At 43.9% G+C, this 25,611-nt stretch overlaps 1 protein-coding gene across 2 annotated transcripts; it reads right to left on the bottom strand.

The window, feature by feature from the left end:
• Window positions 1–652: 652 nt before the first annotated feature.
• Window positions 653–17,352, bottom strand: IVNS1ABP (influenza virus NS1A binding protein). Of its 2 annotated transcripts, none has more exons than XM_015636023.3 (15): window positions 17,076–17,352; window positions 11,323–11,546; window positions 9,993–10,119; window positions 9,500–9,669; window positions 9,338–9,413; window positions 8,440–8,613; window positions 7,955–8,080; window positions 6,474–6,581; window positions 4,281–4,407; window positions 3,531–3,755; window positions 3,331–3,452; window positions 3,048–3,174; window positions 2,834–2,965; window positions 2,510–2,683; window positions 653–2,062 (listed from the first exon to the last, which is right to left on the bottom strand). In XM_015636023.3, the coding sequence occupies exons 3-15, from the start codon at window positions 10,101–10,103 to the stop codon at window positions 1,809–1,811; spliced, it is 1,926 nt and encodes a 641-aa protein (XP_015491509.1). In that variant the 5' UTR covers window positions 10,104–10,119; window positions 11,323–11,546; window positions 17,076–17,352; the 3' UTR covers window positions 653–1,808. The 2 variants fall into 2 exon arrangements, with proteins under 2 accessions (XP_015491509.1, XP_015491510.1); XM_015636024.2 differs by lacking the exon at window positions 17,076–17,352 and adding an exon at window positions 11,956–12,240.
• Window positions 17,353–25,611: the final 8,259 nt, after the last annotated feature.

The following is a 25,611-nucleotide window of genomic DNA, read 5'->3' as shown; positions in this document are numbered from 1 at the left end:
GGGGCACATTGTGTCCCAATCCTGGCCCAGCTGTAGCACATGCTGGCCATGCTCTGCAGGTAGCTGGCTGGGAGGGCCTATTGTAGAGGACAAATCTTTTGTTCCCCATTCTCTGGTTCTCCCTGCTCAGCTGGACCAGCTGAACAGCCTGCAGAGGCCACTGGACTTCCTGGGCCTGGTGTATTTTCCCAGTCCCATGGGAAGCTGGAGCAGCCAACTCCTGCCCCACTGCACAGGACCTGGCTTAGTGCCAGCACCAGTGTAGCTCATCCCTAAAAGCTGCTCAGGTGAAGGAGTAGCTCCAGGTGTAGCTTTGCACCCCTGTGTTGTGCATTTGCAAGTTTGTGTGGGCCCTGCCCCACAACTTTTTGGGGCACCACCCAACCTTCCAGAGTGGTTTCTGTACACAGCCCCTGAGCAGGGAAAGCCCTGGCCCAGACACACAGGGGTTGTGGTGCCCCAAGCCCCTAGTCCCTCCAGCAGGGAGCCTGACTCTCCACTGCAGGCATGAGGAACATGGGACACTCCACCCCCTACCCCTGTCCTGTGCCTACACCCATGTAAAATGTCACTTTCAGTATCACAGACTCCTCCTTTCGACACAGCCTCCTTGAAGAAAAGGACACAGAGCCAGGTCAGGGCACACCTGTGGTGCAAGAGTTTCCCAAAAGGTACCTTTAATGTGTTTGCAGCAGCAGCAAGCAGTCAGTGCTAGTTTTGGCACCCAGAGTTAGATGTGCAGCACTACACATTAGACACCAAGTCATCCCACCCCAATGTTTGATCCATAGGAATAGAGAAAGTAAACTAAAACAGGACTATAGCACATACAAAAATCAAGTTATTCATGTTCTATCACACTGCCAGCTGTAATATTAGAAAAATAAACTTAAGACAGGTACTACATTTTCTTTGCCAGCTGGCAAGAGTTTAAAACCCCTAAGAACCCCCCTCCCAAAACTGTTGTACAAAGATCAGCTCACCCAGAGTAACAAAACTGCTGTACAGAAAGCATCCTCTGTGTTCTCCTCAAAGTACCTGGAGCCAGAATCCTTTTGCCACCCTAGAAAGTCTGGGTGTGTCATGTCCAGAAACCCTGTGCAGCTCTAAGGAAGGTGGTGCAGACTAACTCACACTATTACAGCAGAGGCAGCAGCTCACCTGCAGGGGCAATCCACTGTCCCACTCAGGCTCTAGAAACTCCAAGGCTGTCTCTTTGTTGCAATAACCATTTATCTGCCATTTGCATTTCAACAGACAAAATATTCTGCTGAGTATATAAAAACTGTTATAAAAAGGCAATTGTAAAAGGTAAGGTATTAGCAGAGGCATGTCAGCTTTTTTTAATAAAAAAAATAGCCATTTTATCTATTTAAATAAGGCTTGTTGTTACAGATTGTTCCAGTTACTAAAGGAAACCAAGGCCTGATGAAAGAAAAAAACATTATCCCCCACAAACATTACCCTTCCTGCCCCAAGAACACACCTCCAGGAAGTCATCCAATGTGCAAAGTGACAAACACTGGGGTAAGCTCCTGAAATGATATGCCCAGTCTAGTTTCTCTTGTGTTATCATCAAAATCTTAAAACAAAACAAAAACCTTTGAAGTTCTAAAATACACAAAAAACCTTCATCTCAATATTCTTTCCAAAACAAATATATACAGCACATTAATATGCAATATGCAAAAGCTCTGTGTTGCTGTTGGCAACATCTATGCCCTCCCCACCCCTATTCACAGGTGTACCTCTACTGAAACACAATTACATCACTAAGCCTGTTAGTTTGAAAAGGGAATTTAATTCACTTAAAACTTGTAAATTTTGGTGTAGGGGCTCCACTCGTTTGACTCTGGATTGTAGACCTCAAGTGTGTTCAAGAACTCATTGCCATCAAAGCCCCCCACTGCATAAATGGTGTTGGCCACAGTGGTGATGCCAGCGTTGCTCCTGGGCGTGGTCATGCTGCCCATCATCTTCCACTCATTCCTAGCAGGGTCATACATCTCCACGCAGTTCACCGCATGCGTGCCATCAAATCCTCCAGCCACAAAGAGCTTTCCTGTGTGAGGAAACGGAGCCACACTCACTGCTTAGCGCCAGCTGTCCCTGTGTTGCCACCAGGAGGCTGGGCAAAGCCCAAATGGACCCCAGATGTTGCTGCATACCTTGGCCTGGTCAAGGTCTGAACTTACAGGAGCAATGTGCTTTGTGTTTCCTGCCTATGACAGCTGCTGGGAATTTGACCCAGAGTAAGGGAAAAGTCCAAATTCAAACAGGCGCAGCTCTAGAAGCTGCACAGTGACACTTCCAGAGGACAGAGGTGGGGTGAATGCCCCACAACCAAGAGTTTTGTGCTTTTTAACAAAAACTGGCCATTTAGCCAGGCTCCTACTGTATTGTTTCCTGCCCAAAAAGGAGCACAGCTTAGTATTCTACTCGTGAATATGAAAGTTTGAGTACAGAGCAAACATGAAAGGCCCCAAGGCAGCAGCAGCCCCAGCCCTACCGTCACGAACAGCCACGCCGGCGCCACGCCGTGCCACATTCATGGGTGCCATCAGGGTCCAGGTGTTGTTCTCAGGGTTGTAGCGCTCCACGCTGTTGAGGCAGTTCCACGACTCAGCCCCACCAATGATGTACAGGTACCCTCCCAGCTCACACACGGCTGACTGGTGCCTCCCTGCAACCAAAGCCAGCACAGTAAGCCACCAGCAACAGCCCACAGTAGCAGCAACTCAAAGGGGCTTTGCTTTGGTGTAGTTTTTGGTTTGGTGCAGTTCTACAGTTTCCCTTTTCTCCCCATCCCTACTCCGCTCCCCAACAAACGTACGGATGTTAAGGGGAGCACAGCTTGTCCAAGCCTTTGTTACAGGATCAAATACATCACAGTTCTTCAGTCCCTTCTGGCCATAGGGATCAGAACCACCCACAATGTACAGCTTTCCATTCAGGGCACACACTCCTGTAAATACAGGAAAGAATGGCAAATGAGTAAGAAGTGGCTGAGTTTCCACCCCCCAGTCTGGGTGCTGTAGAAGCCTCACCTGCATTGCAGCGGTTGGTCCGCAGCTCTGGAACAGGGGTCCAGTCATCGATCTCGGGCTCATACATCTCTCCACAGCTCAAGTCATCCGAGTGGCCATTTGACCCACCCACAACATACAGCTGCCCCTGAGAGGAACAAACCAACACCCATCACCTCTCAGCACACCAGTCAGCCCTTGAGTGCTCTGGTAACCGTGGAGCTACAGAGAAACAATTTCTAGAATCATCCTGTCCAGCTCAGCCCAGGTGAGGTCCCACAGGCTTGCTCCCCACCCCACACACCATCAGTACTGCCATCTGGAACCGGGCCCTCGGCGTCCTCATGGGCGCAATGAACGTCCAGGTGTCCTTCTCGGGGTCGTAGCACTCCACGGTGCGCAGGCACTCCTCTCTGTTATAGCCCCCTGAAAGCGAGAGGTTACTGGCCCCACATTCAGAGGCACCAGCACACGCCCCAGCCCAGTGCCCCTGCCCCGGCTCACCCGCAGCAATGAGCTTGCCATGCAGCTCGGCTGTGCCCAGCCCCGAGCGGGCGTACTGCATGGGGGACATGGGCTTCTCGATGAGGTCGCTGGGCTGCAGCTCGAAGCTCAGGCTCTTCAGCAGCCGCGGGGTGCTCGAGGGGGAGCTCTGCGGGCTGTTGCGGCCGTGCAGGAAGATGACGCACAGCACCCCATCCAGCACGGCCAGGCACAGGTACGTGTTACCTGCGGGGACAGCATACCGCCACTGTAAGCAGGGTGCCACGTGAAAGGGGACTGAGCTGGATGCCAAATGGGCGCTGCTGGTTGTGCCACTCCCCTTGGCAACATGGAAACTTAATTTTTTCAGGTTACAGGTTATAAGTGTTGGAAAAAGTGTTATAGTTGTCAATAACTGCTTCAGATACTAAAAGAGTGCTCAAAGGTCATATGACAGCACTTAAACATGTGCTGGGAGTCTCCTCCCTCGCACAGAGCAAACAGCTCTGTTAATTAACTATAGACTGCCTGTCTCATTAGGATTTTCTAATGGAAAACGATGGCGCACCATGGATTTAGCTGATAAGGAACTGAGAAGTATGTGATCCCAGTTTTCCCCAGGTACATCAGAAGCATCCTACAAATTACTTGACTTGTACCATCAGTAAGAGAAATTCCTCACAGATGTGAAGGAAATCTCCAGGGAGTGGAAGGTAGCAGGTACCTGAGCTGAGACACATCTGTTAGACAACCCCTGCCCCTGTTACTCACTTGAAGTCTTCTCTGAAGCAATGATTTTCCACTCGTGTTTAGGACTCTGAACAGTAGCACTTGGAGAAAGACTTCCAGAGGAGCTGCTACTGATCTGCTTGTGATCATTCTCACGTGGTGGCCTCTTCTGCAAAATCAAAAGGCAGCTACAGAAACCTAGCCAGAGACTACAGCTCCTTCTACCTCTCTGCTTCTGAGACTCTGTGCAGCTACTCCAGAGCACACTCATCTACCACCTCCACAGAGCAGCATTTATAGCACACCTATATTTTCAGCAGAACATCTTGCCTGCCCAGCAACAGTGGCCAAAAACCACCCTACATCTGTCTCCTGGAACTCACATTACCCTGTGACTGCAGTTTTATACTGCTGGTGCTGGACTGCAAATCCCTGAAGCGAGTGTGCACTTCTAGCAGGATTTACAAATGTAAGGAAAGAGGTACATGCAGCTGGAGAGAACTGAGCTACCACATAGGAGCCTCACTCCCAAGCTCTGCTTCTGGAACTTGAGTTAATTATATAATACTGTTTAGAAGTGAATTAACTATTCTTTTCATTCCCTAAAGACTAACTAATTTCTCCTCAGTTCCTCTCTGTGCTCAGATTAGCTGTTTCTTGGATTTTACTCCCTTGATACTTTCCACTAACAAGAGATTCCTGCTTTCTTTTCATCTCCAATTAAGTTTATACTGTAGCTTGTATTATTTTGCTCTATTAAGAAAAAATATACAGTTTCAGCACAGTTGGCTTGTTGAGACTCTTCCTGAAGCACAGGAAGTTACTGTGTTATTCTGTTCAGCAGCAGAGTTTATGACCACAGCCCCAAGTCTTCCACGCTTGCACAGTTCTCTGCAGCCTTATCTCCATGGAAACTGTCACAAGACTTCTGAAACACACACCTAACTCAGATAACCTCACACAGAGGAGCTGGATTGCTAAGCTCAGCTCACCGTGACAACCAGCACACTTGTAGAGAGAATTTCTGTTATTTCTGGACCTTCATCCAATTAACTGCTTATGCTCCTATCTTTAAATTGCCTCAACCCCAACACAAAACACAAAGTTTTGTAATTTAAAAATGTAAAAGTTACCATTTTTTCAGGACTGACATCTAGAGGTTTTTTAGTGTTAGCTCTCTCAACTGTTTAGGATGTCTGAAGTTGGTGATTTTTCTAATTAGAAAGGATTTGTAGAAAAATGTTGAGAAGTCCTGGTCTTATTTCTGAAAATTAACATTCACCTGTCTGCTTCTATGCTTTACAAGTGGTATCCAGATGTGGAGAACCCTGTGAAGGCTTTCTAAAAACAAGAAACTGGAAAACTAGCTGGCTTTTCCTTTTCCTCTTATTTCACTTCTAAAATCTACATTCTGGGATGGACAGTGTTTTACTCATTAGCTAAAATTTTCATGAAGGAAACTTTTTGTATGAACGTGTTTCACTGTTATAAAATATTATAATGTATCTGCTTCAAAATCATAAATTTAAACCAAGTTCATTTGTATAAAGCAACTGATAATTTACAACTGTTAGTACTTTTTTATTCATTCTATCTTAGCCTGCATTTGTACTACGCCATGTAGTTTTTTTGGAGCTCCTGGAGTTCAGAAGGATTACACCTGGTAAGAAATTAAAAAAAAACCCAAAAACCACACATAAAAAACATCTCTCAAAAAGCACAGAAGTTATTTGCTCTCAGTCAAAGCATCAGAGAGATTTGGCAGCTACACCACCAGTGCAGCTGAACAAAAGAAGTGGATGCTGGCAGCTGAGGGATTAGAACTTGGATCTGGAATCTTTTTCTGGGCCCAGATTTACCAGACACATTCCCCATTGCAAGCCAAGCAGCAGTCCTTGCTTCTCTACAGTCTCTGGGAACTCTACAAGGTCTCAGCTGACCTCCTACAGCTGAGTGCTTGTCTGTCTCTTCTTTCTTCTAACAGTCAGGACTGATTTTTAAGTCAGAGTTAGAGCACTCTGTTTTGCAAAGCCTGAGAGCCAGCCCAGTCTGCCAAACAGACAGAAGCTGAGAGCACATCATAGCCTGCAGCAGCTCCCAGCCAGACACCTTCTCATGGTGCCTTTCTCCCTACAGCACTTGCAACCTTCTCTGCCAGCAGAACACAGGACTTCAGGTCTGCTGTAAACTGCTCCAGTCTACCTGGGGTTACCTGAGACTGTCTGCAATTGGTACCTGCACAAACTGAATGTGGTCATCATCACTGCCATACACCTCAGCCTGTCCATCTAGCAGATTTCCATCAAGCAGCTTGTGATCAGCTGAGTAGTACAGCGTTTGCACCTGCAAAAACAACAACAGAACACCCATGTGGCTGCTGTCTCTGTGCTCCTTAGCTACAGGCACATTACCCCAGGCACGACACTGCTCGTCAGCTCATCTTAAGCTCACACAGTGGCAAAACTAAAAGGAAGCAGATGTCATGGTGGTAATCTTCAAACAGGGGGTGAAGGTTCCTTACTTTCTCAGCTTGAGAGAAATCTTCATTTTCCATAGGCTTCTGCTGTTTTCCCAGCACAGAAACATTAGACAAGCAAAAGGCACATTAATTTGCAGAGTTACACAAATTCACAGTCTCATGCAAGCATTTTCCTTATCCCTGCATACAAGTTTTCTGCTATGAAAATACACATATTTATCTCCATCAAAAAAGGCCAAGAGAAGCCAACAGTGGACTCTAAAAGAAAGGTATGGGAATGAGGGAAGACAACACAAATTTAAGTTCTGGAAGAAACTGCTGTTCACCACTGAAATCAGATGCAGCTGTTCCAATGAAACACATCTTAATTTCCACATGATTAAAGCTTTTAAATTAGCTTCTCCAAGAAGAAATACACACTTGAGATTATATGACAGCATCAACATGTACTTTTGCCTAGACAAGTGTTTCTGGGGATCTTTTGTGCTTGTATTAGCAGACTTGGAAAATTTTGAAGAATTTCACAAGATTTGGTAAAGTCCATTTGCTGGAGCCAATTAAAAATTTTGTCTCCCCGCTAATTTTGCCATTGAACACTGCCCAGGCTACATCTACCATTAGTATTCATGAGAAAAGCCATTTAACAACACACAAGTTTCAAAATAATGCATCCTGTAAAGGAGTAAGTAAACACCATTAAATCATCATGATCGTTCTCTGCCCACAGCGGATTTTCTTAGGAGCACTGGGGCAGGACTGCTGCTTCTGTACGTGTCAATACACTTGAGGCTCTTCTTGGTTCTTCAGCCTTGGTATCCTAGTTTTGTTAATAAACCTATGGGGAGATAAACCAACGGGGAGGAACAACCATTAGAAGCTTTTACCTACTGTGCATTTACAAGCAAAACCTGCAAAGGAAAACATCACCAATCTACAACAAGACTCAGTACCACCTCCCCAAACTAAAGCAGATACAGGCCATTCTGAGGCTACTATACAGCAACAGGGAGCAAAAAGGAAAGTGAAGACCAGACTGAACAGTGCATTCAGCTCACCTGAACACCCCCCCAGTTTCTCAGCTTAGGGGTACCTACAGCAAAATTTAAATTCTTTAGGGTCATAGTTAAAAAAGTGAAGAATAAAAAAAATAGTAAAAAGGGATCATCCTTTGTATTGGCTTTTTTGGGTTTTTTTTTTTAATGTTTAATGCCATAATCCCATTTTCTTAAGAACTAACCTCTTCCATTAGATCTTCAAGGCTGCCTCCATTCTCCCAGATGCTGCGCTGTACCCAGTTGATTACCTTTGTGTACAATTTGCCATTGCTGGGTAGGCCAACATTGTCTTCCAGCATTATTTCAAGCTTGAGGGAGAAGACAAGAAGATTTACTCTCTAGGAATTACCCTGTAGCATGCTGTACTTTACATAGCAAGCACAACTCTCACTTTACCACAGAACCAGAAAACATCACAAGGAGCTTTCAGCCTACGGAACATTTAAATACAATCATCTTTTACACCTGGAAAGGGTGACAGCACCTGTTTTCTACAGTTAAAGTTCACAGCAGTAAGAATAGGACACAGATCCAGAATTGTCACATTGTTGGCAGCAGTCAGTACACCAAGCTTTCTTGCCCCCAAAAGGGAAGGAAATCCTAGTTGCTCCTCAGGCTGCTTTTTGGAAATCCTGTACCAGAAGGAATTCTATGAACTTAGGCTAACCTTTAACCGTGGGAGCTTGAGAAATTCCTCCTGCTCTGAAATCTCTACAAGGTGTTCCTGAATGTAGCCATCAATCTTGTTCAACAACCGAGAGTCTCCCATGCAGCTGGCAAAGTTCCGGTACGAGATGCAGCTCTGCGTGTCCATCTTGGAGAGCAAATAGTCACCACATACCTGGCAATGAAAGAGCTGCAACTTAGTGTACAAGCAGACAGGCTTTATACATTTAAATTATCTAACCCAACATACAACAGCAGCAGCAGTTATTCTAATTGCAGAGTAGTGACTCTGCTATGCCAGTGCTGCAAAGGGAATGTTGCCTTCCACAGGAATATGCAAATCTGAAATGACAAAGTCAGACACATTTGGAAGCTACTCACATCTACATTGACCCCACACTTTTCTACTGAACACCTATTCAAAACTACTTCACAGTTGGGTGAGCTAATAATCCCAATTCCCTTGTAAAGGGCACCCCTATCTGTGGCTAACGGTATTTCCAAAGTCAAGCACTACCAAATTTATATTCAGGAGTGTGTGAATTTTTCTGACAGATTTACACGTCTGTTCATGCTCCCAACACAACCAAGCACAGCACTGCTGCCACAGACCTGAAGGTAAAGAATCAGCCAAGATTCAAAGCTGTTAGTTTCTTACACAGGTTCACAAATACAAAGCGTAACTTTTGGGACAAACATCCTGGCACCAAGACAGCTCAAGTGGAAGCAACACATCCAGCTGGCACCAAATCAACACATTGCTAAGGAATATCTACAGCAGCTTTGTGCTGAGCACTTCTTCCACAGAAGCATCAGGTTTTGGCTCACTAACACCAAAAGGTGCAATGCTGTCAGCCTAGGAAGGCTGAACAGACTTCCAGAAGAGCTGAGAACCATACCTGCTTAACCCTCTCCATCTTCAACTTCTTTGCTGCAGAGTATACATCTTTCACCAGCTCTTTATCAGCTTTTAACCTATAAAGGAGAGAAATTTACCTCTATTATTCTGATTTTTCAAATCAAAGTTTATCCTCTCTCTAGTTACTGAGAGACCTACTTACTGAGCAGTATAAGCATAATTCAATAGAACTTCAACAGCTTCTGGGTTGAGATCATCGAATTTCACGTGGGAAACCCCATGACAGTCACTGTCAGTGTTGAAGATTTCAAACAGGTAGGGACTGCAGCATGCCAGCACGGCTCGATGCGCCAGCATCTCGTGTCCACACACCTTTATGTCAAACACAAACAAGAAGCCCATGTGCTGGTGAGGACTTTTTGTAATTACTTTTGTATTGTAACAATATGAAAGCCTACTCAGGTGAGTGCCACAGTCCAAATCAATTTTGAAATCAACAGTCTCCAGCTGAAAATTAGCATCACTTCTCTCAAAGTGCACCCCATTTGCTTTTTTTTAGTATGCATTTTTCAGAAAATGCGGAAAATTCTAAAAAAAATTCTAAAAATCTCACATCTCCCAGTCAGTAAGGCAACAGCTTACATGGTGTAACCCCATATCCCTCCAGGCATCCCACTGGGGCAGGGCACAGGTACCTGGAGGCGGACATCGCAGAACTGACCACTCTTCCGTAAGGCGTTGAGTTTGGCAACAGATGACTCGATGAAGTTCTCATCCTCAAACATCAAATATCCATTGGGAATCATTTTGGTGTTGGTCTGGCTGCACACGCAATGGGCAAAGGTTACACCTACAGCATTTTACTTCAGTACAGCAGTACTAGCAACACACTGTTTGCAAACAAACATGCAGGGGGCATTAATGGATTAATCATATTCAGGGATTGAAGCTGCAGCTTTTAATGCATCCATATCACTTCAGCAGGTACTGGGTTCAAAACTACAGGCTGAATATGTGCCAGCTCTGTGGGAGCAAGCTGGGAGCCACTGGTTTACACAGGTTCCCCACCCTAAAGATCTTTTTCTGGTAGATCCATCCCCAGCTATCATTATTCATCACCACCTTCCGTTCCCTACCATCCTGGTCCAGCTGCATTTTTTGCAGACATGAAACCAGCTACACTGAAAAGTAAGAACTTAAAGAGAATTTAAAATAGCTAGTGAAGTAGAATAGAGAGATAAACATTTTCTGTTTAATTCTGAGTAATGACTCAGTATTTCAGAGCAGCTGGAAGTCATGAAAGAACATTATGACCAACAAAACAGACAAAATTCAATAAATTTTGAACAACAATCATGTATTTTCAGTAATCTCGAAGTTAGAACAACTTCCTCTGAAGACTTCAGCCATATACAAAGATATCACCTCAGGGTAATCAGTCCAAGACTGAAAAAATAACTTCAGGAAACTTTAATTTTTTTTAATCTGGAAGCTATTCTATAGCTACTTTAATTGATTATTTTTTTAGTTAACCACTTTCCAAATAGAAACCTAATTAAGAATGCTAAACTATTACCCTTAGGCGACCTAATGAATTTGAAATAGTAATTAAAAAAAAATCAGATTTGTAAGTTTGAGCTGCTAACATATACAGAAATACAGTTCCCTTAAAAATCTTAGGGGAAAATAAATGTGGGATTCTATTAACGTTACCACCAACAATTTGTATTTCCATCTCAAGTTTAAGAAAATTCTGAAGATCACACTAAATAAGAAAACTGAAAAAAAAAATACAGAAAAACTGGATTGCAAAAATACCAAGGCTCCCACAAAATACTTAGTGTTAATCCATCTATTTTAAATTCATTACTACTGCGAGTAATTAACCCTAAACAGGCAGCAATAATCCTACTTACAAACACCCACTGGTTGTGTTCTATTAAAGAAAAGACACCAAGATTTTAAATTTGCATAATTTCAGCAGAAGAATTAACTACTGTATACACAATTAATGGTTCAACTTACCAAGCAAATATATGACTATAAATTTAAACAGCCCAATGGTATCACTGTTACAGCACTTGAGTTTCAGGATCTCCTGACAGGGAAGATGTTTGTGGAAATGCAAAAGCAGACGTGTGTTTGCAGCTGCAGTATGGATTCCAAAACTATCAGGCTTGAAGATGATGTAATATAGTCCTTATGAGCTATAGACATGAATTTCTTCTGTGATAATCATGCATCATAACCTGCAATAAAGGAGAAGGTATCAAGTAAAGACAACAGAGTGCTGCCACGTATTTCACATAAAACTTGATTCCTGTTCCTAACCCAAATGAACACATTTTTCCTTACAAACAAGTTTGGTGTGGCTTTGTTTGGCTTTTTCTTTCCCCACAAAAAGCAAGCAGCCTGAAAAATATGTCCTCATGCCTAGTAAGACCACATCATCATTATACCTCCAGAGACAAGAAAAGGGCTGAATTAGTGCTTGGAGAAAAAGTCAGAAGAGCTGAATCCCATTTTAGCCAATCCCTTACAAACGTTGCCCTTCAGCACGTCCTATTATCATTACTGCTTCCCCAAGTAGGTAATTCACATGTAATGCAACAGAAATTACTCCATTTTTTAAAAGCACCCAATCCACAAGCCTCCTACCTTTGGTTCTTCTCGTGCTCATCTACTTATAGCCTTCTTCTACCAAACGCCTAAAATTGTCTGAAGATGGATGAAGGACATGTCTGAAATGACTGGGCATGTTTCCAGTCTCCACTACTTCCAGAAAGATTAATAAAGTCAGGAATCACTATCTGTAAGACAGCTTTCTTTGGTAAAATGTCTCTTTGTCACACTGGGAACAGAATCTGTTGGGCTCTGGCTGAGCTCTGCACTGCAGACTGCCGTGGCTTTGCTGGGAATTCACATGCTGGTGGGCTCTTTATGCTGGGATTTTTTTGGGGAGGGAAGAAGAGGAGGAGGACCAGCGGCAGCGGGGAGGGAACAGGCAACAAACACTCACTCTGGAACTTTCCATGACCCTGGTGCCACCTCAGGAAAACATCAATCACTTCAGTTCCAACACTATATTTGCATCTACAGAATAAATGCCACATTGGGAACTGGGTTTCCTAAAAATAGGTGCAGCTCATTTTTCCTTGTCAAAAGCTAAAAGTGCCCTCCGTTACAGGGAAGAGAACCATGTGACCCTGGTGCGTGGCCAGCACTCAGTCCGGCAGTGACTTTGGCAGGAGCAGTACCTGCCTGGTGCCGCGGTAACCAGCAGGAGGCTGATTCCCAGGAGCGGCAGGGGGCATTATCCCACCACATACCAGCTCCACGGGACACTGCCCCCATTGCCACAGCCGGACATACAGAATATTCCAGCCAGCAGAGAACCGCGCAGGCAGAGCGAACGCTCGCTGAGCTTGGCTGCTGGAGCAGGCACAGCCACACAGCCCGGAGAAGGGAACAAACACCTGCTCCCGAGCACAGCAGCGTCCACCGGGAATGCAGCACCCCAGGTTGCTAGGGCACTGCAGGAGCAGCACCCCTGGACACAACTTCCTTCAATACATTGCAATGCCAGTCTGCTTTGCTGGGAAAAGGAGTCTCACATATAGGTGAGATTAAATAATAAACAACTAAGGTGTATTCCTTCTGTAATCCTACAAGTTAAGAAAGGAAGACAAGCAAGTTAAGAAGCTGACACCAAGCTCTATTTAACAAATATTGTTTAATTAGGCATTTGGCAGTCAACACTTCCCGCATTGGTAAACTGGCATAAACACTGCACTTTTTTAGAGCAAGCTTCTCAAAACAGAACCCAACAGCCTGATGTCCACACCTTCCCCCAAGATCCACCACAACCAAAACATTTCAAGTCACAGGACATCTAGTCAAACTATTCTAACTAAATCCCACGATAGCCTCACTCAATTTACATCTCTGGGCATGTGTTGTCACATTCTGCTGTAACACATACGTTTTATTTTCAAAGTTCTAACTGTGCCACACAAACTCACTTGGGACCTTGAAGACATAAGAAGGTCATTCAAAATAGTTCTGGATTGAAATGCAAGATCTGTTAAACTCCTTCTTCATGCAAGACACCAATCCCATGCAGATGCATTTATGTCCCTAATGGTACTGTCCAATCTGAATATGCAGGAATTTGAACATCTTGATTACTGCCACAGAGTTTCAACGCTGTTGTGTGTGTCATGGATAATATTATTACTCAAAACAGCATTAAAATAGCACAAGCAGATTCACAACTTTCCATATTTTGGAGTATTACTTGTAGAACACAACCCAAACTATCAGCCAAAATTCACTAGAAAGTCAAGAACACTGCCTATACTGCATTAAAGACTATAAACAGGTACTGCAAACAAACTTTTTCCTTTAAATTATTTTAAAAAGTCAAAATCATTTTGTCTTTACCCTCCTCTCATTGCTTATATTCCCTTTTAGCTCAGCCTATCAAGAACTCTGGCTTTTTTTATAATTATCCAGGATTTAGAATTTTTTTAAGCCAAGTGAGATGTTCCCAGATGATTCTTAGCCAGCTAAAGCCTGGTGCTTCTGACATGATGACTATTCAAGCTCGATCCAAATGCATTTCTTTAAACACATAAAAACTACAGAATTATCATCCCAGAATGGGAACAACACATTCCACTGGAGAAAACTCCTACTTGAGCTATTCCCTGCACTTAAAATACGCAAAAAAATAAAAAGTAATCCGTAAACTCTGGATTTTTGTTGCAGCTTTAACAGTAAGGACTGGCACTGGTGTTGCGGCTGGAGACCCACTTGGATGAAAAGCCGACTACACTGGGTTCAGGCAGGCCTGAAGTCACAGAACATCCACATGGTGTGTTCTGGCACGCTGGCAGCTCCCAGGCACAGGAACGCCAGGACTCAAATGTCTGCCCAGCTGCTTGATTTTAAACACAACCTTGTTGTAGTAATTGTATTTCTTGACACCTGATGTTGTACAAAGACTGAGATTTTCCTTTGCCATGTACATGTACCACTGGACCATGAGCAAATCACAGCTCATAACGCACTCAGAAATAAACTGGCTGCACATCCTGACCTTCAGAAGGGAGATTCCCTTATTTTAAACTTCACTATTTCACTGTATTGCTATTTAAAGGTACATTTGAGAAAACTCACCTAAATAACAAAGATACTGAGAAACAGTGATCCCCAGGGCTGCCCTAGGCCTCTCCCCTGCAGAGCCTCTTTTGCAGGAGCTGTGGTCTCAGGAGGACACGAAGACATTAAGCCCAAGAGGCAGCAGTCACCTTGCCCATGACCTAACAACACAGGAACCGTCTATTTTACCTCTCATCTTCAATAAGGCCCATCGTCCATGCACAGTGTTTGCTGCGACAATTCTGCACAAACCTTGTAGTCAAATCAAGGTATTACAGATAAAAAGCACTACTTCTGGGGAGATACTTGATAATATTTTGATTTAAAATCAATACTTGCTGATGTAATGACAGACACTTGACTGACACTTGTGAAACAAAAATGGAATTTAACACCTAGTCGAAGCCTTCTGGCTTGTGACAGCCCAGCTCAGAGGAAATGTAGGTCATACCTACGACTGCTCACAGTCCATTAGCTGTATCAGAAGATAAAACCAAACGTCCTCAAAACATTTCTTTCATACATTAGCATTTATTTATGGTAAAAACACATCATCTTTTCATGTCTGAGTCTGCATTTGGGCAAAACACCTAAGACCAAGACGTTTATTGACATTACACCACTCAACCTCTTTATACCAGTAATCTAAAGTACAACTCTGAATTTGCAACAATTTTGTTTTCCTTATTCACTTTTCAGTTGCTTTCCACTAAAAATTTAACCTCTGGTAACTATGACTTGTACACAAAATTGCTCTATTTCACTGCACATCAACCTCAGTTATGCTCCTATTATCAGTTATGCCAACAGTGAGGAGAGAGAGATTAAAGATGGAATATTTGCTATCACTGGTTAGGAACTGAAGAGGAAGGACAAAGTACTGTGAACATTTTCCAAAATCTCATACATGCAGCCCTGGAAGATGAAATGCTTGGACTCTCTATAGAGAGAAAATTCAGAGAGCTCTTCCAAAGAGATTTATGCATGCAGACTTTAAAAATTTATAAGCAGCAGGCTTCATACTTGGATGTTACTGCTATTCCAGTGACAACCCACAGCTGCAACACTTCGGCTGCCCATTCAGCACCGGCTTCCAAGACTGGCCTCCCACCCTTCTCAACCCTAGCTCTGGTCATTAGTTCCTTTTTCACATTGACTCTGCCTTTCCTCTCCTTTCCCACTTTATACTTTTGCTGCTGTAGTCACAGTCTTTATCGACATCTCTTTTTTTCAACCTTCTGCCTCACATTCACTCTACTAAATTCTGAGTTCTTTCCTCCCTTTTCCCCACCCCCAGGATTTTTTTCTACTAACACACACTTCCTACAGTTATCTAAACATCTGTCACACAACCAAATCAGTGATTTTTGCTTGTATGTCCTTTTTGTCTTCCACCCCCATTCTGGGCAGTTTTTACCTTTTTTACCATCTCTGGTCCTTAAGAACTCAAGCTGACGAAAACAAAATTAGACTTAATTGCAGCAGCAAACATACAGCTTCCTAACTGGAAAGTATTCCCTGACTGTTGCATCCTGTTCTCCAGGAGTCAGGCTTGTGGCTACAAAATCTGTTTTCTAAAATTAAACCAATCTCACCATCAAAGCACCACATCCCTTCTTGCTTTCTTATCCTATAGCTCATTGACAGAATGGGAATCAATGTGATGTCTACATACCCATCATTGCAAACTAAAAAAAAGTCCTCCCTTCACAAACCTCACAAATAAGGAGTGACATGAGACTGTATTTCCATTAGTCTATCACCACCCATCTCCTCAGGAAAGAACTCGGATGCTTCGCCTCTGTCAGTATATTTCTCCCCTGCATGAAATTATAACCAATCCAGGTTTTATTGTCTGTGGGAATGCTGGGTGAAGGAAGAGCAAAAGTGCCAATGCAAAGGCATTTTCTACCTTGAAGCGTCTCTGAAAATTCTAAAAAGCTCTCGAAATTGGTGCATGCAGGCAGAAAAAATACTGTATACCTCCCCAACCACCCCCCAAAAAAACCTAAAAAAACAAAAACAAACCGCTGTGGTCATTCACCCTCATCAGCTTTCCCCGAAGCACTAATGTAGGCTGACAGACACTGTCTTTGCTTTATTATCTCCCACTTCCTAGAAATGGGATAGATGACAGAGAGGGTCATGACATTGGCAAACAGCTGTCAGCACACGTTGCTCATCCCGGAGTGGCTATCTCCTTCAAAGTCCAGGATTCCCGCGACTCTCTTTTTCTTTTTTCTCCACTCACGGTAAGGGTTTAGGAAGATGCCACGCCGCGGCTGCAGCGTGGCGCTTGGAGAGGCAGCGCCTGACCTTGGCACCGCACCCGAACGCGTGAGGAACCCGGGAATTCCCAACCGGGGGCTACACTGCACCCCCCGGCCGCCAGGCCCACCCCCGTTCCCCCGGCACGGAGAGAGAGAGGCCTCACGCCCTTCAGGCCATGCGGGCAACTCCACGGCCCCAGAAAACGGGCCCCGAACAAGCAACAAAGCGCCGCAGGGCCGCAGGGGCTCCAGTTCGGCGAGCGCGGGGCGCCGGCACGGGCCGCCGCCTCCACGCGCTCCCCAGCGCCGAACAAAGCGCGACCGTACGGCCCCTGCCCGCCGTACCTGGTGCCTCTGAGCGCGGACGGCAGTGAACATATTGGGAGCCTCCAGAATGCGGGGGAAGAAGACTCGCAGGCGCAGCCCCGTCTGGCCGGGAAGGGGCAGCGCAGGAACAGAGGAAGCGGAGAGAGCGGAGGGCGCGGTGCTGCCGAGGGAAGACGGTGGGAGCGAACCGGAGAAGCGCGGCCGCGGGAACTACAGACACACGCACAGCGCTGCGCCCCAGACCCTCCGCCTCCGCGAAGCGGGACGAGAGTGGGGAGGAGAGGAGGCGGTGCTGAGGCGGCTGCGATCAGCCCGTTCGGCTCCGCTCGGCCGCGAAACGAGTCCGGCCGCCCCGCCCTGCACGGCCCCTCCGCCTCAGGGCCGGCGGGAAGAGGCGCTGTGCCAGTAGGGACTGAGGCGGGGCCGTGGTCGGGATGGAAATACCGTGCCCGTTTCTGCTGGTACCGGCTTCCGCCGCGAGATTTGGTCGCAGCGTTCAGCCACGAGCACAACTGGTTCTGTAACCTTTGTTTTTCAAATCTGGCGCAGCCTGCTCCCCTCAGCCACGACACCCCCATGAAATCCGCCGTGCCGTGACACTCTCTCAGCCGTGACTCTCCCTTAGCCGTGTCAACGCCTCGGCTACAGGTCTCCCTCGGTCATTACTCCTCTTCAGCTATAACACCCCTCAGCCACGACTTTCCCTCACCCGTTTGACCTCAGCCATTACTCCCTCTCAGCCATGTTATCCCCTCAGCCACAACACTCCTTCAGCCATGACCCCTCACCAATCTGGGCCGTAGTTAAGGCATCGTATCTGTTAGACCAAAAAGTGCCGTGTTTAATGTTGGGAACTCTCCCTGGCAGCTTGCCCTCCGTGTAAGACCGTGATAGCTCAATCCCACCTCACCCTGGAATCCCTCTGGGAACGTCATTTTCCCAGCTGGATGAGAAATATACCCACACACATTCTTCAGGATAAATTCTGTCTTTCCAGGGAAATTAATTTTTAAACATCCCTGCTGATAAACAAGGGGTATTTGAAACTCTGTCTGCTTGCTATGTGTTTCCATGCAAGCTCTTGATGCATAGCTGGGCCTGAGAGCTGCTGCAAGATAATCATAAATAATCCATAGGCCAGGTGAAGTCTGAGGATCCATGTTTGCTTCCTGATTTAAAGTGCTAAGGTCACCTGGAAGGCAGCGTGCACTTCCCCATGCAACTTCTCTGAGTTCTTCCTCCGGATTCAGAAGTCTCTTAGTCAGGAAATAGGAAACCTGTAGATTACGCTAGATACACCTTCAGTTGTCTCAGCTGCGCAATGTATGTGATATTTTGTCATCTATTATAAAATTTACTCATTTCTCCAACACTCTTCAAGAATCCCAGTGGAAACGCATGTTTCAAAACACTCAAGTTGGGCCATTCTGAGGATTCATGAAGAAAGTGCTTTAAATTACAGAAAATAATGATCTTGTCTCACTAGAAGCAGGCAGAAGCATTAAGCTGTAGGTATATTCTTTAGGTGCACATATATCTCAGATACAGGTGAGCCTTCTCCAGCTTCTCACCTTGCCTGCAGCAAATGACAATTCCAACTTCCCACCTCTCTGAGACACTCCTACTGCCTCTTTTCAGTTTTTAAATCGCCAGCCACACCTCAGGGCTGCCTTCCAACTCTCTGCTTTCTTTTTGAATGAAGTTTCTTATCAGGGCTGTGTTAATCAAAGGCAAAGCTGTGAGGGAGAGGGAGGTAAAGGAATGATGATCAAATAGAACGGTGCTGGGATGTTACTTAAGTAAATATCAAGATTACACAAGCTGCTCTTCCAGTTTTCTTAGGGATGGAAATGCCTTTATGAATCACCATCAATTTTCATTGTCAGCCACCACATGTGACATTGGAGAGCAGGAGCAGCAGCTTCCCTACAACACAGTTAGCAGTTCTTTTCCCACGAACCCCTGTGACAGGGAACACTTTGGAATTTTGCAAAGCAGGGGTCTAGGCCAGGAGCTCAGTTCTCCTTTGGCCCAGTTGTGTTCTGATGACCCAAACTCACTCACACTGGAAAAAAAAAGGTTTTTTATCTCTGCTCCTTGCTGTGCAATCAACATGAAATTATTTTAAATCATTAAAATACCCTTACTCTGGATGAAATCCTATGATGATGGAAGGTACTTCAATGACATGCAAATACCTTCATTTCAAATGGCTAGAAGCTTTGCAACACTTCCCTATGTAACTTGTGCTAAATTTTAATTGGTTTGTAAAAACGAACACATTATAGAAAGGGGCTGGAGGATTCAGTTGATGCCAAATGATTGAATTACCAGGAGCTGAACCAGAACTGTTATGCTTTTGGAGGCTCTGGGTGTCCTGCATACCTATTGTCTCCTGCCATGGAAAATACATTCTAATGCCTGGAAAGCCCTCTTGCTTGTCTTTCAAATGGTGTGTTCCCCCTAAGTCAGGTTTTTTTAGGTGTCCCTGGTGTGGCTCTTCTGCTGATCCTCCAGCATGTCTCATCCAAAAATCTGATGTCTCTGGGTATTGCAGAGATTTAATGTCATAACAGCAAATTCTGTTTCCTATAGAGCTTTGTCATTAAAATCACCTGAGGGGAAAATACTGTATTTGGTTAGAGCAAAAATATGTGCCTTGGATTGCTGCATTAAAATTGGAGGAAGTATAGAAAAAGTATACTGAAAGTATATTCCTAGAAGTGAGTATAAGGCCTTTTTTTTTTTTTCTTCATCATTTGCTCTACAAAATGTCTTTAAATTCAGGGTCACATGTGTTTCTCTGTGGACACAGACTAGCATAGGTCAATGCAGTGCAGCACATCAGCCAGAGAATCCAGTCCCTGCTCTTGTTTTAAATAGAAAATTGTTTTTATGAATGAACAGAATGCTTTCTGAAACTGAATGAATTTAGTTCAATATCCTTTTTCGTGTATATATTTAAAATATATAGAGAGAGATACGTATTGCCATTGAAGTTTGCTTGTGTTCTGTGTAATTTTTCACTTAGACCAATCCACTCCTTCCATAACTTTTCCTTCTTGCACTTTGGAAGGGTTTTTGATAATTCATTCTGGTTGCAGAAGTACTTGTGTAGAACACATTTTGTCAGTGCCTTGGCTCTCAGAGTTCTTAGCAGTGACATTTTAATGGTGTTTGGGCTGGGTTGGGATTAATGGTCCATGTTGGACTCTTCCCTGTACATTCTGGCACGTCATTTGCCATCTGGCTGGCTGATAAGAGGTACTCTGAGCAGGGCAATCCATCTCCTTTCCTTCCCTGTGGCAAAGCAGTGATAGTCTTAGATAAATTCTTTACATAGGAGCAAAGAATGTAGGATATTTATAAGTACTATGAAGGAGTGTTAAAAAACACAGGTTCAATAACCATGGCCTTGCATTTTAATGACAGGTTTTCTATCAAACCTCTGTTCACCTTTCTTGAACAATATAAACAACTTCCCTCCTTCATTTCAGGAGACACCATTCTTCCACCACAGTCAGCTTCCTTGATTTGTGTTGGACACATCGCCAGAGACTGTCTGCCATACCAAGGCTGTAAATTATGTCTTGCCTCATTTCCATTAAGCAAACAGAAGTCTCCTTAATTAATTCCATTGGATAAAGTCCATAGGAAATGTTCAGAGATTCTGATAGAGCCACTAGTTAAAATAATAATAAAAAAACCTTCTTCTGACTACCTGTCCTTCAAGGATCAATCTTTCCATCTCAAAGACACAGCTTTTGGGATGAAGCCTCATGTGAGCTCCCAGCTGCAGATATATCTTGCACAGAGAAAAGAGTTACAATATTAGAAAAATTACAGCTTTTATAACTCTTTGTAGTGGGTCTAGTGCTGTCCAAATGCCAGTGTACCCACTAGAATTATTTACTCGTCTTCTGCTGCAAGATAAGGATTAGGAAGATAGCAAAGCAGGCTCAAAACTTTAAAGGGTATAAAGAAAACTTTATTAACCAAACTAGAAGAAAAATAATAAGAAATCAGAATAAACCTTCAGAATCCTTCTCCTCTCCCCCACTCCTCTTTCTTTTCTCACTGACAACGTAGATACAAATTTGATATTTTCAGTCAGTTTACATATTCTAAAATAAACTTTCTTCAATTCACTTAGGGAGAGGAGTCGCTCCTGCCATGCCATGGAGACTTTTTCATAAGAAGCAGTCAGTCCTCTAGTGGTTTTAGTTTTCACAACTAGCAACCGCCCAGAAATCTGCAATCATGAAATCCCTCCCACAGTTTGATAGTTTTCCCACAACTACCTCCATGGGTCATTTCAGGCTTACTGGGGTACAGTTTTAAGGATGAGCTGTTCTAATATAGAAACAAAAAGTTCTGTTTTATCTCTGGGAACAAAAGTTTTCTTCTTCTATTCCTGGGGCAAGGTTTTTAATCTCTCTCATTTCTCTCTGTTCAGGCTTCTCATTTGATCACAGCAACTTCAACATCTGCTTGCTACAACACAGGTGTCTCTGCTCATAGCTGTGGTTAGAACACTATGTCCCTCCATGAGTTACAGGGAAAAAAAAGTCTGATGTATCAATTATATCTTCACCATAGCCTTACAAGAGAATTTCAGCCCAAGACTAAGGTGTCTCCTCATTCTCCTCCCATCTGGGATTTGAGTCCTTCACTGACATTGGTGTCTCCATCTTGTTTTCTTTACGTGTCTTCACAGTTTCCTTTTCTCTCACTCGAGAGGATTGATGTCTGCAAGTTTCATCTGTGCACTAAAAGAATTAATATCTCACCTGGGCCTGTGGATGGTCCATGTGATCTCTACCAGGTGGCAGATTTGTTCTGTTGGATTTGGAGGAAGTTGTTAGCAGTCCTCACAGAGAACCATTCCCACAGCTCATGGACTCCCTACCCAGCTAAAAACCAAACTATGTTAAACCATGACACTCTTTCAAGACAGTTCTTCCCAGATCTCCTGTCAACAGATCCATTCTGGGCATGGAGATACTACCTTTACTTGTATTACAAGTTATTTTTCCTTGGCCTGGAACAGTATTTAACCCAGATGTAAAATAATTTCAGAAGTATGGATGTGTTCACAAAGCAGTACCTGTCCTGTTTTTGTTCTTGGAGCAAACAATTCCAAATATATTCAGATCTGATTCCAAATGTTTGTGGTGGCACATTTGTGAATGCCCCATCCCTGGAAGTGTTCAAGGCCAGATTGGATAGGGCTTGGAGCAACCTGAGCTAGTGGAAGGTCTCCCTGCCCATGGCAGGGTGTGGAACAAGATGAGGTTTAAGGTCCCTTCCAACGCAAACTGTTCTGGGATTCTATGATTTTAAGGAGACTGCACTAAAATCTGATCCTTTTGACTTTGCATGCATGTTCAAGAGCTCCTGATCAGGAATAAGTCCTTAAAAAAATTCTGTAGTTTGTGGGTTTCCTATAGAACTTGAAATTTTGTTATTGGTTCCTTAGGACTGGAAGCCTAGTTAATATTAAAAGTTTTTCAGCTATATTAATTTATGGTTGCTGGATGGTGATATTTGCAAATATATTCTAGTTGTAGATTACAAAAACGCTGACTCATTTCATACACCTGAATGTCTTTCTTACTTCCATAAGGACAATAGTTTCTTGGCTGAAACATCCTGTTCAGAGGGTTACAATAAAACACTTTGCACTTGAATTATTTGTCTTCCTGACCCCTCAGCTTTCTGCCAGCTTCTGACTGCATGCAAGTAAGAGCTTTGTACTATTTGTCCTTGGGGCTGCATTCACTAAGTGTTTGCTGGCTATACTGGAGCCTGGTAGCTCCCAGTTTGCTTTTTCTTCTTTTCAGTTTTCTCCCTCTGAAGCTGTAGTGTTACTTTCACTCATGGTCCTAGTGAAAAATCAGAATGATAATTAAAAATGGTAACAGAAATCTTGGGAAATCTCAGGAAATCTCAGGAAATCTCTGGAAGACAAATGAACAGAGACCTCTGATTGCCTCTATCCCAAAGAAGAGCTGTGCTGGGTCATGCCAGAGAAGGAAAGGGAGACCTGTAAATCCCAGTCTCTTGTGAGAGAGATTGCTGTTAGGCCACTACAGCTGGAAGAGGGTGCTTCTTGACAACAGTGTGTCCTTCAGCCTCCTGCATCCCTGCTGTGGTCGTTAAGGGATGGCTGTAATTAGGAACACACACAGCATCAGCAGCAGGCTGAAGGCACCAACAGCCTGGGGCACAGGTCTGATTCCACACATCCCATGGCTGTGAGGGATACACTGCCTGTCCTCCCTGCTGTGAGACAGGTGAGCTTTTAAAATAACATAAAAAGTGACCACGTAGAGATTTAGCTGCTCTATTGGGAAAGTAACAGAGAATGAAGCATCCTGTTCTATCATCAGCTCAGAAAGTGTTCAAGAAAATGACTGAAAATTTATACTGAGAGGTCCATAGCTCCTGTGCCCAGGCTTTTTTTCGAGCAAAACTCTTATTTTTGCTTTTACAGAAGAATCCAGCATCCTTCAGTTTTGGTTTTTTAATTAGTACTAACATCATAGGCTTTGAGGACAAAATTATTTAAGAGTTGGACTGTGCATTTGTAATCTCTGCATGAGCAGAAGAATAGATTTGATGTCACTTTAACTCTGCTTATGTGTTCCAGCCATAATAATGTTATGAGTAGCTTAATTTTAAAAAGAGAAGAAAAATATAGAAGAACCTTTATGTCCCATGAAAGGCAAGCTGTTCCCATGGTATATCCCTGCAAGCATGAAGGCAGGAGGTTAATGAGAACCCCGCCTTGAGGGTTGGTTTTCTGATAAGTACAGGAGCAAGTCAAAGATGAACTGTGCTGTTTCTTGATCAAAAGCAATGAATTAATCTTAAGCTTTATAATTAATTCCAAAGAACACAGAAATTTATTGAAGAACACAAAACAAAGAAATTTATTGTAACTGTGTGCTCACTCTGTATTATGCTGCAGTTTGACAGTGTCTGCAAAAATAATTTTCTGATACATAGATCCTCTTTGATTTCACTAATGTCAGGAGGACATTCAGCTCTGGGGGTGGGGTTATACCTAACATCTGGGACAGGTTTCTTTTATTGGTGTGATTTGTTTCCAGAAGCATTGGTGAGTGCCACACCCAGCTTGTTGTAGGCTGTAGGTTTTGATAGGGCTGAGGAAAGCTTCCATGAAAATAAGATCTTTGAACTGAAGGCAGTTTGTGTTGAAATTATTTCTTTCACATAACTCACAATACATTGCATTTCTGTAACACTTTCTGTTTGAAGATCTCACAGTTATATGTAAATTAATTCTGAAGAATAGAAATGCACAGAGGATAACTATTTCATATTTATGTTTCATTTTTCAGTGGTGTTTGTTTCCACAGCTGAGTGGACTGAGGTGGTGTCTGACTGAGCTGACACCACCGAAGTGCAAGGACTGGCATTACTGACAGAAATTAAGTTTTACAGCTCTTGAATCTAGAGAGAATAGAAAGGAAGATCAGTGCTGTCTGCACTCCTCAGAATTTTTGGGGGACTTCTGCAAGTGCAGCATATGGTGTGCCTGATGCGTGGGATGATCCACAATACCTGGGAGGGAGTAAAGAGAGGGAGCTGCAGAAGAAAGCAGATAATGTGAATGCTATTTAAGGGCAGGTTACAGAATTACCTGTGATTTTTAGCTGAACTGCTTCAACCCAAATGCTCCCTCATGAGATCTGTGTGGGGGCTGGATTCTCAGTGCCTACCTCTCCCCCTCAGTGCAGCGAGGTAACTGCCTGTGCCTGCTCTCCTTGGAGCCTAGAAGAGGCTAGGGCTCACCAAAAGAGACATAGGGGACAGGGGTTGTGTAAAGAATGCGAGAAGGACTTTGTTTTACTCCCTATTGCAGCAGGATTTGCTTTAATGGTTGGGTAAAAGGAGAGCCGGGGCAGCTGAGGCCACTCTGTGTGCATGTTGCCTTTGAAAACAGAGCACGTCACTGCTTCCAGCTCCTGTTTCATATTCTGCTGGGAGCTTCTGGTTGCAATGTTAATGCAAGCAAATCTCTGACAGTTTAAGTAGGAGAGGTTTGTGTATAATATCTGTAGTACGACCTGTTTACACTAAGGAAATCATCATCATTAAAATAAAAGGACACGAGTAATTGCAAGTTTCTCCTTAACAAGAATATTCCATTTAAAAACAAGTAAACAAGAACAAAGTGGTCTTATTTTAGAGCTAGTCAGTGCATATTTTTATATCATCAGGAATCAGTAACTGCACAGAAGAAGCCTCAAGTTGCAACACTTTGTAATGCAGTCACAGAACATCTTCATCATGAAAATGCAGTGCGCTTTGAAGATATGCACATTAGTGCAAACAGGATAAGCACTGGAAGGGTTATGGAAGGTAGAGCAGCACAGGGGGAAAGTGTAAAGGAACATATTTGGAGTGGGAAATATTTTCCCTGCAGCATCAGTGTCCCTTCCAGAATCTGAATTACCGCCCAGCCTTGAGAGGGGACAAAAAGGCTGGAGAGATTTAAAATTTCAGCATGATGGCTGCCAGTGTG

Source organism: Parus major, chromosome 8 (genome assembly GCF_001522545.3).
Source record: "Parus major isolate Abel chromosome 8, Parus_major1.1, whole genome shotgun sequence".
NCBI lineage: Eukaryota > Metazoa > Chordata > Aves > Passeriformes > Paridae > Parus > Parus major.
Note: the sequence above shows the minus strand (reverse complement) of the source record. Positions and strands in the feature narration are given on the sequence as shown.

Bases quoted from the DNA above. Each gene is read 5' to 3' on its own strand.
- IVNS1ABP (XM_015636023.3), bottom strand. From the start codon at position 10,103: ATGATTCCCAATGGATATTTGATGTTTGAGGATGAGAACTTCATCGAG. The intron at 4,408-6,473 runs GTACCAATTGCA...TTGATTTTGCAG, and splicing joins ACCACATTCAGTTTGTGCAG to AAGAGGCCACCACGTGAGAA. The intron at 3,756-4,280 runs GTGAGTAACAGG...CTGTCCCCGCAG, and splicing joins TGCTTCAGAGAAGACTTCAA to GTAACACGTACCTGTGCCTG.